Here is a 24,102-nt window from a genome sequence, read left to right on the forward strand (position 1 = left end):
TGATGACAAAGGATATGGAACTTATATTTAATGAGTTCTAGCAACATGCGAATTTGCCAGACTCTTGTATACTTTATTTTATTGAATCCATCCATCCATCCTGTGGAGTGTGTATTATTATTATTATTATTATCATTATTATTATTACTCACTGAGTCTCAAAAAGTTGAGTAATTTGACCTGGATCACATGGCCAGTCAGTGGTTTCATTCTATTCTTTCTGAGGTCCCATCCTATGCTTTTTTTCTTTATGTCATATTGTAGCCAACCAAAATTCTTCAGGTATGTCCAATGAAAATCTAATAACAACAAGTTGTCTTGCATAATTTCCTTGCCCAAGGAAGGAATCATTAGCTCAACAAGTACTTATTCCACAGTTACCCCAGTTATACTGTTAGGACACACAGCAGTGTCTGAAGCAAAATTGGTGATTCAAAGAAAAGTGTGGCCCATGCTGTCAACAAGCTTAGAGATTGTAACATGCATGTTCAGAAGAATGATTGCTGCTGATGTCTCACTTGGCCATTTCAATAAGTGGCCATTTCAATAAGTCATAACAGAACAACGGGGCATGCCTGGGAAGAGCACTGATTCTCTCTAAACTTCTGCTTATTTATGCATAAAAGGAAAAGATTGGCCCAGACCTATGGCTTCAAACCATTACACAACTATGGGTAGGCAGAGTTATTGTAAGGAGTCCTCAGTTCCACGGTGCCCCAAGTACTTGCTGTAGACCAAGCACCTTGCACATTGTATTCTGCACTTTACTAATGTATGTGGATGCTGTTGTGGTTCATAAAATCTTAATTAGTATCATTTATGTTGGATCTATAAGAACATTAATAACCCTTTTAGCTGGTCAGTAGATACAAAGAGACAAATTTTTAAGTCTTGGTGAAGTCATAGCATCTTTTGGTCCTTAAATGTCTTTCTCAGAGACATAGAACAGTTCAATGATTATCAGGTGAAATTATAATCATTTTCAGCATTCAAAATGAGTCTATTAGAAATGAGTCATAGACTTACATGTAAAACATACAACTATACAACTTTTAGAAGAAAAATATTTGTGACCATGGGGTAGGCAAAGAGTTCTTAGATATAGCACCAAAAGTACAATTTATTTAAAAAAAAACTTGATAAATTGGACTTCATTAAACTAAAAACTTTGCAAAAGACATTAAGAGGATGAAAATACAAGCCACACACCTGGGAAAAAATATTTTTTAATCACATACCTGACAAAAAACTTGTAAACAGAACGCCTTTTCCAAAAAAAATCTCAAAAGTAAACAAGAAGTAAACTAACCACCAATCAAAAATTAGATAAATAATTTGAACAGATATTTCACAGAAGAAGATGTATACATGACAAATAAGCACATGAAAAGATGCTCAACATCACTAGTCTCTAGGGAAATGCAAATTTAAGCCACTGAGATACACTATACACCTATTTGAATGGTTAATGTGTTTTTTAAGCTGACAATATTAAGTGATGTTTAGAAAGTGAAAAACGTGAACTCTCATACATTGCTTGTGGGAATGCAGAATGGTGCAGCCACTTTAAAAAGTGTTTGGCAGTTTCTTATAAAATTAAATACATACTCACTATATGACCTAGCAATCCCACCTGTAGACATTTATTCAAGAGAAATAAATACATATGGTCATATGAAGACCTGTATGTGAATATTGAAAGCATCTTTGAGGGGAAATATATATGTCTTTCAACTGGTGAGTAAATAAATGAACTTTGTATCTCCATACAATGGAATACTATTTAGCAATGAAAAGGACTGAACTATTAATACATGCAACAGCATGGATGAATCGCACATGTATTATGCTATGTGAAAAAAGGCAGATTCAAAAGGTTCTATATACTGTGTGATTCCACTTACATGGCATTCTGCACATGCCCAAGAGGGAGAAGAGAGATGAGAGGGAGAAGAGCCCTCCATTTGCCAAGTATGAGGACAGTCCTAAGTAAAACATTGGTCCTTGCATCCCACCCCCCAACCTGGTATTACCACTCTGCTCCCCCAAGGCTCATGGAAGTACTGTCCCTATGTCACAGTATGCTCCTGCCACCCACATCCAGGCTCCCCAGCCACCCAGGGTCTACTTGCTCCAAAGCCATCTCCTCTCCACAAAATCAAAACCACCATTCCCTCAATGTGTTCCAGTTTTGCCCAGTTTCAGCAGGAAAAAACCCTGATTTATGTTATTGACACTAAGATTTGAATGACCATAGACAGCCCTTTAGCCTGTCAGATGTTCATGCTAGTAACTGAGGTAAGAGTTATAATCTATAGCTGATAACCTGTAGGCAATACTAAATGATGAAATAATTCTTTTTAATGAAAGAGTTTGGTTTTTATGGCTGGGGCAGAGGGAGTTGTAGTTTGGAGGGTGATGTTTTGGGCAGAGAGCTTGCCCCAAGGAACCCTGATTCTCACAGCTTCTCCTTTGCCCCTGCTTCTGATCCTGAAGGCTCCCTCCTCTGTCAGACTTCAAGGGGCTCCCCTGTGAAGGTGGAGACAGCCCGGGCTCTATGGGAGGGAGGGGCAGTGGGAATCTGGGTTGAGGGGAAACAGGGATGTTTTCTGTTTGTTGTTGTTTGAATGTATGAGTTCATTAAAACTAGTGTCAGGAGGTCAGAGACCGTCTATGTTGATCCCACAGGACTGAGGAAAAGCAGCTGATTGCTAAAGATTCAGACCTTCATTTCTACATTGTGAATCTGCTTCCTCCTCATTTTATTTGAACACTTTTAACAATAATACCCCTTAACTCAGGATAAAGTTTTTTTTTAATATTTTGAATGGGTATTTTAGGCATTCAAATAAGATTTTAAAAATCACTGCACTTAGACATTTTACTGAGTGCATTAGAATCTTAATTTTTATAAAGCAGATTCTAGTTAATATAAACATTTTTTGTTGAGGTAAAAGTAAAATATATTGTTTCTATTTAGCATGACAGCAAACTTTGTAGAGGGTTTGGTACCCAAAGAGTTAAAAACATTGCAGCATAATTAGATAGGTTACATCTTACCATTTATAGTAACAGACAAAAAAATATAACTGTAGTGCAAGGTTGCCATGGCAACACACTTCTCAATCAGGATTTTCTTTTTTCAAAATCTACCAATCAGCTAACAGAAAGTGAAAACCGCTGAAGGAAAAGAGGTTGAAACAAATATGGATGAAAAATTATGAAAGAACATAGCAAGCAAGCATTTAACTATATGGTCATTTTCCTAGGTGTTTCTCCATGATTTGTTTTATCGGATATTACGTATTTTATTCTCTGTCTTTGAAAATGATTTCAGAGAACAACAACAACACATTGTTGTTTTGTTGTTACTGGTGGTGATGACTTTTGTGTTAATTCTGAATCATTAAACATTGGGTAACAATCATAAACATTCATGCTGCCTGGTAAGCAACTATCTTAATTTAACTTCCAAGAGCTTCATGTGGCATTTAACCACTGAGTTTCTAAGTCACCTAAGTGCATAGTCAAAAGCATTGAATTTGCTATAAACAGAATACTAATATTGAAAGGTAGGTTCTGAAATCAGAAGCAACTTCAACATCAACTTTCCAGAAATCTTGTTGCCATATTTCATTGTGAGGCAAGTAAGCATTTCTCATGAATGGCACCTACTATCCACTCTATTGGATCAACCCTGGCAAATGTTATCACTCCTGAAGGACTTGAAGGTGAGAAAAGGTTTAAGAACTTGAAAGTTAAGACATATACTAATGATTAGTGACTAACAGTTTTGGTGTCTGGCCTTTTAATAAATCTTCAAATGAAAGAAGTGGGAAAGGAAAAACTCTCACTGGCTCTGACCTTCTAATAATTTTGCATAATGATTATATTTGTGCTTTCTTTTATATATATTTCACAATCTCTCGCGCATAGTCAGAGCTGAAATTACATAACAGCAAAACATTAACTCTTAAAACAGAAATGACATTCTGAAAAGGTACCGGACCTTATTACAAATTATAAATGAGTATGTCCCCATAATTTCTTATACTAAATAACATTGTTCTGCATAACATCATATTTGAAATTACTGGATTTCCTGCTACTGCTAAATACAACTGATAAAGGATGAATGCAGAGAAGGCGTCCTGGATAGAAATCCCATAGCTCTGCACACACAAATAGATACATGCATGCACGCATACACACACATACACAGCATGCATTCTGACATTAGAATCTTCGCTCCTCTCCTTGCTGCTTGGAATAGCTCTGTCCTCTCCTCACCTCTGCACCTGGCTACTCATATCCATTTTTAAGGTTTACCTCCGTCATCTCCTCTTTGGACCCTACTGCACCTCAAATACACCCCCCATTGCCTCCCTCCCCATGCTGTCACATATTCTGTGGCTGTCTCAGCCTTTGTGCTTATCATACCCACAAGGAGCCACTCAGTTGGGGACAGGCTTCATGTTTAGCACTCCTGGCTCAAACTGACACCCCGATGGACTTTGAATTTCTTGAAATAGGGACTGGGTTTAAACACCTCTGCATTCCTGAATTCTAGCAAAGGTCTTTCTTAGCACACAGTCAGAGCTCAATAAGTGTTTGGGGGAAGAAAGAGAGACAGACACACAGTGGGATAGAGAGAACAAGAGAGCTATGTTTATTTTATTATTATCCTTTTTAATCCTCACCTGAGGATATTTTTTCCATTGATTTTTAGACAGAGTGGGAAGGTAGGGAGGAGCAGGGGAGGAGAGAGAGAGAGAGGGGAGGAGAGAGAGAGAGGGAGAGAAAGAGAGAGAGAGAGAGAGAGAGAGAGAGAGAGAGAGAGAGAGAGAGAGAAACATTGATGTGAGAGATACACATTGATTGGTTGCCTCACACTCCCTTCCTGACAGAGTGGGATCGAACCTGCAACCAAGGTACATGCCCTTGACCAGGAATCAAGCCCATGACCCTTTGGTCCACAGGCCGACACTCTAACCATGGAGCCAAACAGACCAGGGTGAGAGCTATGTTTAAACAGTCATCATAAGCACACAGAATCAAGCCTAACTACAAAGAGACAAATCTGATAATGGGTTGAGGGAAATTCCTTATCTTATATATACTAAGAAATATTAAAAGTAATTAATCACTATGTACTTATCAACAAATTACTATAGATAAATTTATTGATGATTCAAAGGATTATAAGATGATGCTATCTAGTCAATGAGTATACCACAAAAGTAAGTAATGTTTAAAGGTCATCCACAATGAATTGCCAAGTGAAGATTGCAGACCATAAGCTTTCTGAGTTCAAATTACAAAGACCACCCCTTGGACTGAGAAAGCCGTGTGGAGGAAGTAAAAATGTGCAGACTGGGCTCGTTTTGGCTGCCTCTCATTGCACTGCACCTTTGCCACGTACTTGCCCTAGTTAAGGTCTCGCTTTCCAGTTCCTCCTCTACCACCCCATGTCTAGACACACATCAATGTTCAACTTTCATTCTCTTCCCTTTTAACATTTTATCCATAGGTAACTTCACTCTGAAGATACCATATTTAAAATTGGGGGCTCATTCTCAAATCAAATCTCTGGCCAACCTCTTGTGTGAGCATCTCTCCCATTTCTCACTGCTTGGAAATTACCTCCACAAATATATCCTTCCAGTATCCCAGGCTCTACCTGCTAAACTCAATGCACATGCAGCTTCATAAGACCAACTGTGTACTTCTCGTTATGCTCCTATCTCTTCCTACACTGACTGGTGACATCACTATCCTTCAAATCGCTCTGGGATTGAAAGCCTGGCATTGTGTAATTTCTCTCCTGCCTCCCCTCACCCCCACTTCTTTCAGGACCTTTTCCTGAATCCCTGTTGGAAGCTCTCCTTACCATATCAGAGTTCCCAGAAAATGTTGATGTTTTTCTTATGATCCCACAGTTGATCCTGTGTTATGGTTACTTGTGCAACCATGTATTGTCCAAATTTTGGAGTTATAAAAGACCCCAAGCTGCTCTTACCCTTTGGAGCTCCCACTATGCTGCTGAGTGGGGTCACCTAGACATGTAAGCCTCATCTCTGACTGACACCCCCGCCCCCAAATCTCATGCTGTCAGTCACTTCCTCCCCATGACAACCTGTCAAAGCACCATCAGAATGAAGCCTATAGTGTGCTACTGCCCCCAGGTGGTCACATCTTTTTCCTTGATCAGCACAACCCTGGAACTACAATGACTGAATAAAGGTAGTAAGGGAGATAGAGAGGTCAATGGAAGTTTTGACGTTTTAAGTGTATGTGACTGGATGTTTATATTATTGTGACATCAAAAATAATTTTACTTTTAAAGGCAGCATAGAGTGCCTCCTAAAGAGTGAGTATAAGATTATGTTTAGTTATGAGGATAAGATTCTGTGAAGATAGCCTGGCACAGCATACAGAGACCTAAACTACCTGGCATAAGTAATTTGTAGGAATTAGGAGAGGGGGAGGGAGAAGAGAGGAGGAGGAAAATGAGGAGAAGAGAGATGGAAGAAAGAAGAAGTGAGGGGCTGCTGAGCAGACTAGCAACAGGGTCATGCCTACAGAGAAATGTCAGCCAATGAGAAAGGACCAATAGCAGGGGTGGCCAAAGAACTTACAAATAGGGATTTGTAATGTAACATTTTACATAGTTTGGGCTTCTACAATGCATTACTACCACTCCCACAATCCCACATCCTTATTAAAATCTTATGCAAGTGGTATTTGGACAAAGCAAGGAAAAGAAGCTGCTATCACCTATGCCTCAGTTAGTGCAGAGCAGAGAGAACACAACAGAGATAAGTCCGAAGTGACATTTTGGGATCAGATTAAAACATGGCCACAAGAGCTCAACTGCCCCTCTTGCATTCCAGGCAGAGGAAGCCTTATGCATGAAGGGTCTATGGAAGGTTGGAACAGAGAGCACAGGGCAGTTATGAGGGTCTGAGCTGGCAGTCAATGCTAAGGATTTGTATTTTTATTCTAAGAATGATAAAAGGTCACAATTTTTATTTAGGAGCGTGATATGTTCCAATTTTTTAAAAATAAATATCACTCTGGCAACTGTGTAGAGAAGTGATTAGGGAAGTGTGTGTCAGTGTGAAGAAGGGAGAATACTTAGGTAGCTGCAGTTGTGGTCCAGGAGGGACGTGATGCTAGAAACGGAAAGAGGTATATAGATTCAAGAGGCATTCAGAAGTCAAACGACAGGACTTGCTGGTGGATTGAATATTGGGGGTTAAGAATGGAAGGGTGTAAAAAATAACTTCAAATTTTCAGTGGCATTGCCTGGCTGACATAGAGAACCAGGTTGGTGTGGAGAATTGTGAATTTCATTCTGAATATGTTGAGTTTGCAGTGCTTTTCGATGTTGAAGTGAAGGTGTCGAGTAGGCCGTTGGTCACCCAAGGTAACTCAGGTAGGTATGAAAGGGATATAAATGATGGAGTTGAGAGCAAACAAATGGCCATTACAGCCCTGGGCATGGAAGATGCTATAGAAGGGCAGGGCACAGACTCAGAAGAGAACAACTTTGAGCCTTTAGGAACATCAACATGTCATGCTTGGCAGAGGATGATGAGGTAGTAAAGGAGCCTGAGAAAGAATGGCTAGAGAAATAAAACCCAAGAGAGTGTGTGTGTGTGTGGGGGGGGGATATTTCTAAAAAAAAACAAGGAGAGAGACTTCATAAAGGCAGGAATGGCCAGTGGTGCCTTTTGAAAGGTCAAGGAGTCATAGGGACTGAGAGGTCAAAAAGAATTTATCAGCAAGATCACTAATGAACTGGGAGAGATATTTCCATGAACTAATCATGGTAGGAACCAGAAAATGGAGATGGAAAGTATCATTAACAATTCTGAGAACTTTGTGGGTTTTTACCTTTTTTTGTAAGATTGGGCTATTCAGTTTTAGGAAACACTATTTTAAGATGAAAGGGATTTGAACGTGGAAAAGGGAGAAAAACAGTGAAGCAGGGGTTTGATCAGAGAGGTAGGAAGAGAGACAGATGATGTAATAAAGAACAGCTAAAATCTTGTTTCAGTCTTCATTAAAATGAAAAAAATATTACAGGTTCTGATGGCCTTGGATAGAAGATTTCAGAGAAAATAATAGTGCTGACATAGGTTGGTCATTCAAAACATTATGCTGATTGTTTCCCTTCTCAACAAGAGAAGGAAGATGAGGTCAGAGAACATTTATCTCCCGATGACCAAGGAGCTACCTTAGAAATCAGCTAAAAGAGGTTTCATTTAAGTTCCAAACTTTACATGCTATGTCTCGCCGACATGAATTACAACTTATCTCTTTAATCTTGTTTTATCAAAAAGGGGGCTTTCAAAGATATTCAATTCTTATCTCCAGAATTTTATTTGATCACACAGCTCTTAACCCTTTCATTGAAAAACTAATGTATATCATACATAAAGTGATACTTATTTTAGGAAATTGCTTTTTTCTTTGGCTATAATTTATGGCTATTTTAGAAAATTAAATTTTATCATTTAAGCTCTAGTTGACTTCACCAGCCTTATGTTAGTTAAATATATAGAATTACATGTAGATATAGTTATAGATGTAGATGAAAAAAATAGATCAGACATAAATACATACTTATATAGTCATAGGTATAGGTAAACATATAAATATTACTTATATTTTCTTCTGTTGATAAAAAAAAAGGCTTGAGACCTTTTAGGCGCAGTTTACATCATGCCTGTGATAGATTTTAATCCAAACACAATGCCAACAGAAGTTTTGAATCTAAACACAACTAAATTTGATGGTTCCACACTATATTAGACAAGAAAGGAACAGAGGAGGGATGGAGTGGACCATGGTTTCAAAGGCCACAGAAAGGTCAAGGGTTAAAAGTTCAGTGCCCTGGCCAGTGCTCAGTGGTTAGAGCATTGGCCTGCGCACAGAAGGCTTCAGGGTTCCATCCCTGGTCAAGGGCACGTACTTGGGTTGGAGGCTCCATCCCCTACTATGGTGAGCATGTACAGGAGGCAACCAACCCATGTGTCTCTCTCACTTTGGTGTTTCTCTCTTTCTCTCTCTCCCCCCGCCCTCACTTCCACACTCTCTAGGAATCAATGAAAAAAATATCATCGGTTGAGGATACACAACAACAACAACAACAACACAAAAAGTTCAGTACAAATACTCATTCCTATAATGATTTCAGAGTATGATGGTCTTTTATCAAATGTGCTACACAGACAGGGGCTTGTGGGAGAAATGAAATCTCTGATAAAGATCATGTGATGGAAAAAAATGAAAGTTCACAAAATGAAGAACAGAAAAGACAGTGAGAGTGTCAGTATTAAGAGAAAATTCCTTTGCAGAAGATGGGAGGGGAGAGAAAAGGAAGGAAACCAGTATATAAGTGAAGGATGAAAGAAAATAAGGTTAACATTGAACTATTAGCTACTATTAAAAATCATATTTTTGCTCTGGCCAGGTGGTTGGAGCATCCCATACACAGAAACGTTTCAGGTTCGAATCCCAGTCAGGGCACATACCTAGGTTGTGGGTTTGATCCTCATTCATTGCATGTATGGGAGGCAACCAAGCAATGTCTCTCTCTCTCTCTCTCTCTCTCTCTCTCTCTCTCTCTCTCTTCCCTTTCTCTCACTCTCTCTCTAAAATCAGTTTAAAAGAAAACTTATCCTTGGGAGAGAATTTAGAAAAAACACATTTTTAATCTGTGTTTGACCTATTTTCATTTTCTTTGGGCTTTTCTGAGAACAAAGGTCTCTTTTTGAAGCTTTTGCTTTCTTTCATCATTTAATAATTGCTTCTATTTTTCAGCTTTCACTAAAAAGGCTATTTCTCAGCCCTGGCACTAAAGGTGAGAAACAGAAGCTTTACTTTGAGCTCTTCCAAAGAAAAGCACTTTAGACATAAAAGGCATTGCTATGCTGTTATTACTCTCTTCTTCCCCCGAAAGCTTGGCATGGCATTAGCTCTGATCCTCACAGAGAAGTCTTTCAGTTTAGCCATTATATTAATAATCTGTGCTCTATAAAAGGAATGAATATCTAAACTGATCAACCTAGTCCAATAATCTTCTCTTTTCCTTAGTTCTGGTGCTGTGGATCTGAGCCAGGAATCAGAAATAGGAGCACTTTATCTTCCATGTAAATCACATTCAGCAGTGCATTCACTGTGAGGGCACGTAGCCAAGATCTGTCAGTTCTGTGCATAGATCCACAGCTCAATGGGCACTGAGAACATGAGATGTTAACTCATGAATAATCCTTCCACATTTCTACATAGTTATATAACCAGTTGCTTATTATTATAATAATTTACATTAATATTGGAATACTAAATAGAAGATAAATGTACTAAGTTATTTTGGAAATAAGTAATATATATTTCTAAGTGCCAGTTATTCTCTATCAAGACAAAACTAGATGGATTTTATAATACTCAGGAAGTAATAGCAGCTACTAAAACTCCTGGTTAAAAATTTTCCCACTTAGGTAGCCAAGTATCACTCATAGAGAAATATCTAAACACAGCTGGAGGGGAAAGAAGGTTTTAAACTAGAAATATAATCCATACTTGACAGTTCATATAATTGGAAGTCACCTACAAATGAGTAGGTTTAAAAAAACCCACCATTTTAACAGAAGGTGGATATAATTCCAAGTTGTGATTATTCAGCATGTTCGCTAATGTTATATATAAATATAACAGATATAAATAATAGAATACACACACACATATGTATATATACAGAGAGGTGCAACAACAGGTGTGAGAAAAGCACCTTGAGCTCTTTGTGTCTATTCATGGACTAATGTTTATGTCCATATAGATGTAACCTGAATTACAACAAAGGACACTTCTTTTCAAATATTTCTATTATTTGGAAATAAAAGAGAGATTAAAAGCCTGCACAGCAGATGAAAATTTTAAGAAATAAAACAATCCAATACTAAACAAGCCCATCATTTAATAACTCTCTTTTCTAATTGTTGAATGGGGGAAATAAGTCCCATTGAAACACGGAAAAACTTGGTAAAGATATTCCAGGGGTTGAAGACATGAAAACAATTTTGGACACCCTAAAGCAAAACCGAATAGGAGACTGTTTTTCTTCACGTGTTAGTGATAGCATAGGTTAAAGGAGTGATCCACACTTGTGCCTGCTTCTCTGAAGGCCAGAGTGTAGACTCCATGTTTTGTTCGCTGATACACCCCAAGATCCTAGAACCATATCTGTGCACAGTAACCACTTACTCAATACTTATTAATTTAAATTGTTGCTGGCGTTCCTGTTTGGGAATGGTAGAACAAGCTGTCCCCAACATGGTCTATAATTTAGTTTAATTATTGCTCTCAACAAACAAGAAATAAAAATAGAAAACACCCATCTATTACTTAGAGTTTGCAGAGAACTTGCCACACATACTCGCATGCAGTTGACTGAGCTCACCACAGACTAGAACAGTGATGGTGAACCTATGACACGCGAACTCATTTTTTTGGTTGAACTCATTTTTTTGGTTGATTTTTCTTTGTTAAATGGCATTTAAATATATAAAATAAATATCAAAAATATAAATCTTTGTTTTACTATGGTTGCAAATATCAAAAAATTTCTATATGTGACACGGCACCAGAGTTAAGTTAGGGTTTTTCAAAATGCTGACACGCCGAGCTCAAGAGGTTCGCCATCACTGGCCTAGAAACTGCTGTGCACCAGGAGCCCATGTGAGAACCCTGCCTGATGCTTGACTCTGTTCTCTCCTCTGTCACTCTTACCGGTTAAATAGGTATGTTGAAGCCCTAACGCACAGTGCCTGAGAAAGTGCCCTTATTGGGAAACAGGCTCATGGTAGATGTAATTAGTTAAGTTAGGATTAGGTCACCCTGGAGCAGAATGGGCCCCATATCTGATATGACTAGTGTCCTTATAAGGAAGGGAAATTTGGACACAAACAGGCACACAGGGAGGACACCATGTGAAAATGAAGCAGAGATCAGGATGATGGTTATACAAATTAGGGAATGGCAAAGGCTGTCAGGAAACCACCAGAAGCTAGGGAAGGGCATGGAACAGATCCTCTCTCATGGCCCTTAGAAGGAACCAACCCTGCTGGCACTTTGACCTCGGACTTCTACCCTCCAGAACTATGAAACAATACATTTTTGTTAAGCCACCCCATTTGTAGTACGTTGTTACGGCAGCCCTTAGCAAACTAATACAGCTACTTACGTACTCCTAACAGTTTGTCAGATTTCCTACCAGGGCTGCACTCCACTGGGCACTGTGTTGTTCAGCACTCAGAGTTCACAAAATTGCCACATCCACAATTATACATTGTCGATATCTAACACTTTTCCCATCAAGTTACACAGAGACTACATTTGACACCTCTCCCTTACCTTCTGCTTGCTCCTGTGCTTGGAGAGGCATTATATCCTGGAGGGGGCGGTGGAAACCAGGACTGTCTGTTAAGAAATGACATCGGTTATCAACACTGTGCTTGAAAGGCCTGATTCTCCCCCTACCCCCCCAACCCCCCCGCCCCCCCAACCCCCACACACACATCTCTACAGGAAAAGCTGAAAATAATTAGACTAAACAAAGGCAACAAGATGACTTTTCTACAAGGCCCCAGAAATAAAATAAAGGCTATTTCATAAATGCAGTAGAAAGTAACTGTCCTAGATCTCAGTGAGGAGGGAGGAAGGGGAATGGAGGTGGGGGTGGGAGAGAGATTAACCAAGGAGCATATATACACATATGCACAGCTCATGGCGCAGACACTAGCGCAGTGGAGGCCTGGGATGGGGCAGGGGTTCAGTGAAGGGGGGCAAGACAGGGGGGAGGGGAAATGGGAGACATCTCTAATACTGTCAACAATTTTAAAAAATAAAACAACAACAAAGAAACTAACCATCCTCTACACAAGGCTATCTGCTTCCCTATGTAAATTCCTTCCCCGTGTCTTTTAACACTAGCAATGTGGAAATTTTTTTAAAAGAGAGCTGAAGGAAATCTGAAAAATAATAACATTTTAAAAATCTAAATAGTTGGTCCATAAAAATACCTCATTTTCTATTTTCTGCATTTCATAATAAAAATAATAGCAATGTTGTGCTCTATTCAAAACATGACTTTAAAAAACTGTGATAGAAAATTCTGACAAGTAAGAAAGCTGAAAACATAAATGAACACCACAACAATGCTAACCTCAATTATACTATATATATATATATAGTATCCCCCCCAAAAATGTATATACACAATGTCTGTAAATTCTATTACATTTTGAAAATGAAATGTAGTTTAATAAATACTGCCTTTATAATTATTCAAAGTGTGTATACATTTTGGGGATGCCCTGTATATGCTTATATACAAATGCATATGTACCCAATTAGAAAGATGTTTTCCCATTACTAGGGCATAATTTTAGTTGGTAGAGATAGCTAAGGGCTCTGTCAAGTAGACTAAGATAAGATATAAACCAAAGATGAAGATGTTCAGAGAAGAGTGACAGAACCTAAGGCAGAGAGGGCTTGGGTAGGAGGACAGCGAGTTGGCTTTAAATTCCTGAAGCACGAGGCAGAGTCAGGGTGGCAGAATGGGTAAACTCTGAGTTCGCCTCCTCCCACAAACACATCAAAATTACAACTAAATTATAGAACAACCTTTACTGAGACCACCTGAAGACTACCTAACAGAATCCTATAACGAAGGATATAAAGAAGAAGCCACATCAAGACAGGTAAGAGGGGAAGAAACAAGGTCCCAGCAGGTCCCACACCCACAATTAATAAACCAGAGGGATATCTCAGCTTTGAAGGAGCAATGAGTCTGAGCCCCACACCGGGATTTTCAGCTGGGTGCACCTGTGCTGGGAAACGAAGTCCCCATAACATCTGGCAAGAACTATATCTGAGAGAGAAAAAGGTCTGTGGGAGACTGAGATACTGGCCTTAAAGGGTACACACACAAACTCACTAGCTCCAAGCTCTAGCACAGAGGCAGCAGTTCCAGAATTGCCTGGGTCATACAGAGGAAGAATTAAATCGAATAACTTTAGGGCAAGGGCAAGGATTGTTCTAAACTTTCTCAAGGGACAGAAAGGTTGGCAGGTTCCGTTGTTTCTTTGCTGAGCTCTCCTCCTACCTGGCTGTCCCTGCACAGGTGGGTGTAAAATTTGCACTCTCTATTAACCTGGCTAACACTATTTTCCCAATTCTAATAATTCCCTGGGATCTGGCCCTGTCCAGCCAGAGCCTCTTCCCGAGGCTTCAGACCCTCTACACAAGCAGCAGCCAGCCTCTGCTCACCCCGCAGTCTCTTCCAAACACCCTCAAGCTCCACACAAGTGACAGCTGTCCTCAGCTTGCACTAAAGCTCCTACCAAACAGCCCCAAAACCCACACAAAGGTGGCTGGCCTCTGCCTGCACCAGGGCCCTTCCCAAGATGCTCCCTTGTGCACTGTTGGTGGAAGTGTAACACGGTATAGCCACCATTGAAAACAATATGGAGATCCCTCAAAATATTAAAAATATTACTATCATATGACCCACCAAACCCACCTCTGAGTACTTATAGGAAGAAGTTGAAAACACTAGCTCAAAAATATATATGCACCCCTATATTTGTTGCACCATTATTTGCAATAGCCAACATGTGGAAGCAAGCTAGCTGTCCATTGTAGATGAATGGATAAAGATGTACATATGTATAATGGAATATTACTCAGCCATAAAAAGAATGAAATTTTTCCATTTGCAACAACATGGGTAGACCCAGAGGGTATTGTGCTAAGTGAGATAAGTCAGGCAGAGAAAGACAAGTACCATATGATTTTGCTTATGTGTGGAATCTTTTAAAAAGCAAAATAAATGATCAAACAAAACAACACAAAAACAAACACATAGATACAGAGTGCAAAGTGATGGTTGTCAGGTGGGAAGGGGGTGGGGAGTATGAGCAAAAGGTGAAGGAGATTCAGAAGTTCAAACTGCCAGTTGTAAAACTAATCACATGGTTGTAAAGTATAGCACACGGAGTATAGTCAACAATATTGTAATAACTATGTAGGTGCCAGGTGGGTACTAGACTTATTGTGGTGATCACTTTGTAAGGTATATAAATATCAAAACACTATACTGTACATCCAAAATTAATATAATATTGGATGTCAACTATAATAAATAAATAAACAAATTCTGCTGCAAAAACAAGTTGAAGGTATAAAAAAAATCACAGGGAAGGCTCCAGTATCACACATGGACATTGAAGGTTTTCAGTACAGGGTCACTGAAGGGTCTGCAAGAAACAACCAATCAGGTGTCTGTTTTTCCTCTCAACGCCCTGTTTCCTTCACCGCCCTCTCCAAAACACCCTTAAGTAGAGATCTATGTCATGAGGACAAAATTAAAACAAAACAAAGCAAAACAAAAACCAAAAGAGAGAAAAGAAAGTAAAAGAAAGACTTACAGAGGAGGCACCGCCAAGCAAGCTGGTCTCAAGAGCATGGCCACCTATGGCCACACCGGTCATTATTCAGGGTAAGATATTCCCTGTATAGGATTTTATTAAACTGTGTTACCTGAATATCTGGGCTCTATTGTCAAAAACAACACCTAGATATTCAAGGCCCTAAGGGAACTGGAGAAAAGATCTCAGGTTTGAAAAGGAGATTGGGGTGGGGGGGGGGGGGGTGGACTGAAGTTTGCGGGACAATAGAATTCACCAGGCATGGGATCCCTGGGAAGGGGAGGGGGTGAGGAGGAAGAGCAGAGCAACTTCTGAATGCTGCCTGGAGCCTTGGTAGGTGATTCGGTTTGGTAATTATTAAAGAAGAATCCTTGAGAGAATATCAGCAAGAGGCTGACACAAGGAGCTCACCATACCTCTTTTTCTTTACAGGGGTTGTAGCAGAGGTGGAAGGGAGGGTGCTGGTGGTGTTCAGACTGACAAAACCTCCAGGTCGCCTGTTGAATCACAAGAACAAATATTCATGTTCCTGAAACTTCTTCATTCTATCCCACAGTTAAAGGTCTTATAACCTACTCATACTCCCACCCACTCTCCATCCACCACAAAATGTTTAACTTGAAGACGGAGGAACAAAAATAAAAAGTTCTTCTTCAATTTATCTATTTTATAAATTGACAGGTTCTCATCTTAGTAACTAAAACCAAGGGAACTGAATGAGAAAATCATTCATTACATGACATTAATTGTGTGTCTGAAATCCAGACCAATCAATTTGGGTGTGCTATGGATATACTAGTAAATAGTATATATGCATTTTATGTATATATGTTTTAATCTTACAATTATATTGTGACTAAAAATTATACTGCAATGTTTTTTGCATTAATTTTAATCTCTATTTAGTATTCACAGACCCTCAAAACCAGGGGTCCTCAAACTTTTTAAACAGGGGGCCAGTTCACTGTCCCTCAGACCGTTGGAGGGCCGGACTATAGTTTAAAAAAAAACTATGAACAATTTCTTATGCACACTGCACATATCTTATTTTGAAGTAAAAAACAAAACGGGAACAAATACAATATTTGTATTTGCATGTGGCCCGTGGGCCGTAGTTTGAGGACCCCTGCACAATGGAAATGACCCTGGCCTATTTCAACTGAAAGGTTCAGTCCAATGTGAAAATTACTTTATATGTAAATACAAATTTTAAAACTAATCAAGTTTTCAAAAATCTATCTAGTTTGGCCCTGGTCAGGTAGCTCAGTTGGTTGGAGCATCATGCTGTACACCAAAAGGTTGTGGCATATACATGGGTTGCAGGTTCAATACCCAATGGAGTCAACTGACTGATGTTTCTCTCTCACATCAACTGACTGATGTTTATCTCTCACATTAATGTCTCTCTCTCTCTCTCTCTCTCTCTCTTCTTCTCTCTAAAATCCATGAATATATATATCCTCAGGTGAGGATTAAAGAAAAAAAATTTTAAATCTACCTAGTTTGGGTAATTTACAACTGCCAATAGTACATTCAGGGAAAATATATTTCATCTGAATAGATTATTAACAAACCCATGATTGCATGACTCAGTTGAGTTGTAGATATGATGGGTGTTTGGAGAGGCACTTGAATGTAGGGAAAGAATGATTTAACTGCATGGGAGTAAGAAAAAATAAAATGGTTCTGTGGGGACAAAACAAACAAAAATCTAGATTTAAAAAAGAAAAGAAAAGAAAAAATAGTTAAGCTTTGGTGTTTGGTTAAGAGCAGAGCTCAGCAAACCTTTTCTGTTAAAGTCCACATGGTAAATATTGGAAGCTTTGCAGACCATTTTAGTATTTCTACACTTTCCCTCTGCCTAAGCAATTATATTACAATTAAACTTTGGCCTGATGGCAGTATATCCTGTATTTTTGTTGTTGTTGTTTTTTAAACACATATAAAGAAGTACACTTTATTCTGAAAACGTAACTTCAATTAGAAAAGTACATACATTTTTGTTGCTTCTGGTGATCTAAATGCGGACATATTTCTAGTAAGGAAAAAAAAAGGCAAAAGTTTGAGCAGCAACGAAGAATTAATACATGCTTGCATCTGTTTGACATTGTCCATGAATTTTAAATTATGATTGTTAAGGGTTAGAGATTATCTGAGAGAAAGAAAAGGAAAGTATCAGAATTTGAGTAAATTTGGTAATGTGATTTTATAATCTTTTACTATCTTGTACTAGATTGCAAAGGAAATTTTTTTCTTTCAGAAAAGTATTTTTTCAGTAATTTTGTTTAGCAATAAGAATTTAAAAATTGACATTTGCATGTATTTTCTAATCTTTCCATCAGGATCATTTAAACAGAAGCATAAATGTGGAAGAATGATGGCCTGAAGCAATGATCTCTCTTGAACTTTAAGCCAGGAAACAAGATTTTACATTTCTCTAACCATGAGCAGGAATAAAGGTTTTTACTCCAGACTTTTTGTGTTAAAAAAAAACACATAGAGGATAAGAATTTACAGAAAGATATTAAGTAGGGTTGAAGAATTGTAAGTAAATAAGTCATGCTTAGAATATATTGAACTTGACCCTTTCCCAAAATTAGTAGATACTGGTACCTATTGGTTAGTTGGTTATCCAAAGTTTTGGCCTTATATGTTTTAGCAGCATCATGTCTGTCTGAGATCCTTTATGAAGACACAAGAAAAAAGATTGGATGAACATTACATTATTAAACTCCTTTTAGACTTTTTTTATGCTAGAATAACTCATGACATAACCTTCCTCTAGTAAAAAGAAATATTTTTCAAGTGTTACATTTAGAACATTTTTACAATTAAGAACCTACTTGTGGCAAAAATCTATTTATGAGGTAATTTTGATAGAGTTTGGAATTTTTAAAGTTCATGATTTTCAATTAGCCTTGCTGAATCATTGAGCATTTAACTCATTAACTATTTTATATTCATTATTGCTTAATAATACACATAGACAATGACAGTACTTTCTATGTTGGTAAAGTATATCAAAGGAAGAGAAGTATTTTTTAAATGTTTTGTGGCACAGACAAACTCATTTTATTTTCCTCTGAGCACACAGGAAAACCACATTTCTCAGTCTTCATTAAGTTGGGACCATGTGATTGAGTTCTGGACTGAAGAATGGAGGCAAAAATCTTATTTGCCACTTCCAGACACATCCTAAAACCTCTTGCATGATACCTATGCTCCTTATTCTCCTTCCATTATGGCTTTGGTGCCCATGGATTGAAGGTGGCAGCATTAAATCATGGAAAGAACATGGGTCCCTGAGTCATTTCATGGGCAAGTCCCCTATTCTTCCAGCCAATCACATTGGACTCTGATGAGAGCAAGCAGTAATCTATTGTGCTAAACCACAGAGATTTGGGGGTGAGAGAAGGAACTTGTTAAAAGAGTTACATTACCCTGATGAATTAATTTACTTTAATGGGGCCTACTAGCCATCAGAGGGTTTAATCCCTCTACTCTCAGCTCTCCTCAAGGAGGATGGGTCTAGATAGGGTGTGTTTGTCTGTCCCTTGGGTCAAAAAAGACAAATTAGAAACCCTGGATCTCCATGCCCATGGTGGGATCTCATGATTGTAGCCCCTGTTTCATCCCTTCCTTCCCTCACACCAGGCTCTTCCTGAGATATGGGCTGTCTTCTGGAACATTCTGCAGACTTGCACAAAACTAGGATGGAACAAAATTAGGCTCAGGAAAACAGAAGGCCAGTGAGACTCTTCTACTGATCCCACACTATGGGTCTACTATGACTCTCTCTAAACTTTCACTTTTACCAACAATTTTAATGCAGGGCTTTATATAAACCATTTCTGGGAAGATGGACACAATGCCTCACTCTTAAAAAAATTTATATGACTCAATTGTCATTCATTTAAAATAATTTAAATTCCTAGATGTCATTTTGACATGTATAACTAAAATATTGGGTAAATACATTAAAATTTTATGAGTCAGCCCCAAACACAGTTTCTGTTTATGGTAAATAACTAGAGGCCTGGTGCACGAATTTGTGCACCAGTGGGGTCCCTCGGCCTAGCCTGTGGGATCGGGCTGAAACTGGCTCTCTGACATCCCCCGAGGGGTCCTGGATTGCGAGAGGGTGCAGGCCAGGCCAAGAGACCCCACCAGTGCACGATTGGGGCCGGGGAAGGACACAGGAGGTTGGCCAGCCAGGGCGGGACCATAGGAGGTCCCCAGGGTGTGTCCAGCTCATCTCGGCCAGAGCCCAGCAGCAAGCTAATCTACTAGTCAGAGTGTATGCTCCCTGGTGGTCAGTGCACGTCATAGCAAGCGGTTAAGTGGCCTTAGCATATAATTAGCATATTACACTTGATTGGTTGAATGGACAACCAGATGACCGGACAACTATACACTTAGCATAATAGGCTTTTATTATATAGGATGCCACAAACTGATAACTCTTAAATGTAAAAGGGAAGGAAGGTTGGAATCCTCCAGAGCTCCATATTCTCAACAGACTGTTCACAATACAGCCATTAGCTTATACAGAATCCTCGAGTCCATTATAAAAATCTCCTAACTAAGGAGACCATCAGGCAAAGACTATGAATATGTCCCCTGCACTAACTGCTACTGAGCCTCCAAGATGTTTCTATGTAAAGGACTGCAGTAAACCACTGTGAATACCATATGTAAGATGTCAGATAATCCTAAATGCCCCTTGGAAATTCTACTCAGACTTTATAGCTGCTTATGAGATCTTCAAATAAAGTAAAAATCATCTTGGGAAATTGCTACTGTGGAACACTGAAAGCAACAACCAGTCTAAAGCAAACAGAACCTCAATACCAAACGTTCTTGAGGTTTAAGTAAAGGTGAGTTTTGACATTAAATGAATTTAATAAAAATTCTACAGTCTAAGAAGTCAATACAGCATGTAATAATACAAATGGCTACCTATTACTCTTTACTTCTCATTTTATACATTTTCTTTTACTCTTCAGAACATCCCTATAATACAGGTGTAATTATTTTCATTTTATAGATGAGAAATGGAATCTCAGAAAGGTGGGTGACATTCTCTTGGCCACACAACCAGGAAGTAGTCTACCCCCAAACTCTGTCTGGTAGGGCCCCAGGTCATCACACATCTGATTCTGTTGTGGATTGTACCAAAACTCATATCTTCCTTCAGTTATTCTTCTTCACCTCCACTATCTCTTCCAGTCTATGAATAATCATGGGGAGAACTCTAAACCACCATTCCAATATAGTATATTCCAATGTCTTATTACTTACAGAGATTACTTTGTGCTTCTCTGGGAAATTAAGTTTTTGCAAACTTGTGATATGAAATAGGTTATTTAATAGGAATCGATATTGGAGATAGAAAATACCCAATGCTATTAACGTTACTTGGGGGGTAATTTCCACAACAAAACACTAGAGGTCGCCCTAACCTAGATTTTTCCAACTTTATCATTAAACCACTGTCAGGATTTGTGTCATATAACATGCTACATACACTATTATTTACTTATGTTTCTTTATAATATCTCATATTTTTAAACTAAACATGTATATTTTTAAGGGAACTTTTCAAATATAAACTCAGTACTTTTACCATTTCATTGAAACTAAATTCATTTTTATTGAAATGTGCATATATCCAAACACCATATACATTTTATCATCTTCCTACTAAAATTATTTCATGTCCTGCATTAGGAGTGGCCTGCATTATGGGACCAAACTCCTTCTAATGGCACTTGCCTTTCTATACTGACCCCTGTGTCCTCTCCCATACATTTATTTCCACACTCTGAGACATATAGATTACTGTTGGGAGACATGACTGCCTGGGAAATGGGTTGACCAGGATATTTCTCCCAAATATGCTACTAAAGTTCTGCATAAATAAAGTAGGTGATCTCTGGCTTCATATTTTAGTGTATTAAGGTTTGGGGCTATATTGGTGGTTCTGAATTTTGGCTGCACATTAGAATCACTTTATAAACTTAAAAAAAAATGCCTGGGTCCCATTTCAGACTAATTAAATCTGAAATTTTGGGATGAGAGGTGATGGAAACAAGTTAACAGTGACAGTTAAAAGCTCTTTCAGTAATTCTAACATGCAGCTGAGCTGATGGTGGCTTAGCTAGTTTGCCTGTGTGGTCTAGTCTGGTCTGGCTAATGCTTCCGGCTCTATACTGACTGGCCTGATAAATTTTCAGACACAGAGCCTACAAAGGCTTAGGTCTCCTACATAGTTACCTTTCTTGAGGCATAATTATCTTACTTTCAAATTCATTCCTAGAAATAGCATTTTCTTCTTCTAATTTAACAGGCACAATAGGACACCAGGGAGGCCAGGGTGAATGGACAGAGGCATTTTGACTCCTCTCTCCACTCAATGCTGTGGAGATGAGATCTAGCATATATACTTCTACAAACTCATCTTTGTTAAGGCTGTTAATTACAAGAGAGGTGTCAGCTCATTAGAGATACCAGTGCTGACAGTCCTCCTTTAGGTAACTGACTTTGAAAACCTGTGAGTAAAGTATATACATTTGCTATGTCAATTAACACTGGCATAGCCTGAATGTCGAACAAATGCGATACTATAAGTTTCAGCACATCTGCTTTAAATGCAGCAGACAGCATTTTTGTCTACAATAATAGCACATCTTTAGCTACAGGGAGTGACCTCAATTATCAATGGCTGCAGGTGTCCATTGTGTCTAGACTCCAATTAAAGATGTTAACTATGCTCTTTACTTTTGCTTACTATGCATCTCTACCAAACATAAAATTTAAACGTGATTTGTAGAATTTACACTTCAACCTGAGTATACATTTCTGAACTTTCTCTATGGAGATGAGCCTTTTCCTAACAACAGGCACAATAATGTACTCATTCTATAAGTCATATGGTGACGCCAGGGCTGAAAGAATCGTTTCCCTTTCTAAAGTAAAGAGCTAATGTCTTTATCCTATAGTGGATCAAAACTATCATGTTATTAAAATTTGCACCCTCTCCATAAACTAGTGATATAGAAACTATTGTTTCTCCACCATTGGGATGGAAAGACCAAAAACTGGAATAAGAAATGACAACTCATATTCACAAAAAATAACTATATTCATTTTAAATTGAACAGGTTCCACACAATGCCTATACCCTACCTATACTCAAACCAGTTTCTTCAATTTTTTCTATCAATTTACTATTAGCAGGATTTTAGGAAAATAGTGTTGTTGAGTCAAGATTTTGAGTTTTGAAGAAGAAAATTCAATTCTTATTGCCCTTCTGTGCCTGCATATAAAATATCATGGTTTAAAGTTTGCCTTGGTAAACATTTAAATACACCATGCTTTATAGGAAATGGGATTTTATATGTGGCATGCATTTGCTTACACAGTTCAAAATGCCTTACCTGTCCAAACTGTCATCAGATCTGTACCGGCTAATTGTGGCTTTTAGCTCATTTATCTCATTTATTTTCCTACAGCAAAGATAAAGAAAAATAAAATAAATGATCAAAAAATAGTTTATAAAACCTATCATGCTTTTGGTAAAATATTGGCCTATTCAGTAGGAGATGATATATGTTATCAAGAAAAGATAGACCTGAAGTATCCAAATATTCCAAATATTTTTACTTGGAAAAATAAATTATGGAAAACCCAAAACTCTTGCTAATAAAGGAATTCTTCTCTAAGTCCACTTATTTCTAACTAGAATGTAATATTGAGGAAACAACACAACATGCAAAATGGTTAATATGTACCCTTGTCAATGCTGTTGATTTTTACATAAGAGGAAGTTAGTCTACTACAATCAGCTATATTTTGTTTGCAGAGTTTTTCCAGCACATAAGGCAGCCCAACGGGCCTATTACAAATTTCTTTATTTAAAGTTCAGCACCGCGGACAGGGTTGAAAGATGAGAACATATTGGCAGAAGAAAGGGAAGGAGAGGAAACAAGGAAAAGAGAAACAGAAAAAATTGGAAAGAAATGAAAAAAAAGAAAGTGAGAGAAGAGAGAACAGATGGACGTTGGAAGGAGAGGAGAAGAGGAGAGAGATAGGGAGAAGCAGGGAGAGGAGAAACAACAGACAGGGAGTTGAGAAAGACAAACAAAAGAAAGGAAGAGGGAAGAAGACAAGGAAATAAGGGAAGAGAGGATAGAAGTCTCAATAGCATGAATTATGATCATTAATCATGGAAATATCTTGATCAGAATGATCAATCAGCAAAAAATATAAAGCCTTTTTAATGTCTTGCATAACCCTGTGGGACAGGGAAAGCAAGCTCATTGGGGAATTATGCCATGATTTACTGTATTTGCATATCAAAGCATCCTTTGAAGCTGCCAGATCAAAGGTATTAAATTGGTAAAAAGTGCTGAAACAGTATATTTAAGATTTAATTTTCAACTTGATGCTGTATATTTTTATTAAGCAAATATTTGGAGGCACACAGTATACAATGCACAGTGCTGATGAGGAAATGAAGAAACAACTGTGGACCCGACACATGCAGAGCTAGAGGAACAAATTAGATACCTTCCTACACTCACAGGTAGAAAGTGGTCAGTGT

General features: G+C 38.3%; 1 protein-coding gene across 2 annotated transcripts in view; it reads right to left on the minus strand.

Annotated features, from left to right (window-relative positions):
• Positions 1–24,102, minus strand: part of SCEL (sciellin) — a 105,301-nt gene that overhangs the window by 55,457 nt on the left and 25,742 nt on the right. For both annotated transcript variants that reach the window (XR_002828562.1, XM_014453517.2), the window contains exons 5-9: positions 22,937–23,005; positions 18,111–18,179; positions 17,494–17,532; positions 15,914–15,994; positions 12,421–12,486 (exon numbers count right to left, since the gene is read on the minus strand). Coding sequence is in view for 1 of the 2 variants with exons in the window: in XM_014453517.2 (XP_014309003.1) it covers positions 12,421–12,486; positions 15,914–15,994; positions 17,494–17,532; positions 18,111–18,179; positions 22,937–23,005 (324 nt within the window). In the remaining variant the exon portion in view is untranslated. The remainder of the gene's footprint in view (positions 1–12,420; positions 12,487–15,913; positions 15,995–17,493; positions 17,533–18,110; positions 18,180–22,936; positions 23,006–24,102) is intronic.

This window comes from Myotis lucifugus, unplaced genomic scaffold (assembly GCF_000147115.1).
Source record: "Myotis lucifugus unplaced genomic scaffold, Myoluc2.0 scaffold_24, whole genome shotgun sequence".
In the NCBI taxonomy this organism is placed as follows: Eukaryota; Metazoa; Chordata; class Mammalia; order Chiroptera; family Vespertilionidae; genus Myotis; species Myotis lucifugus.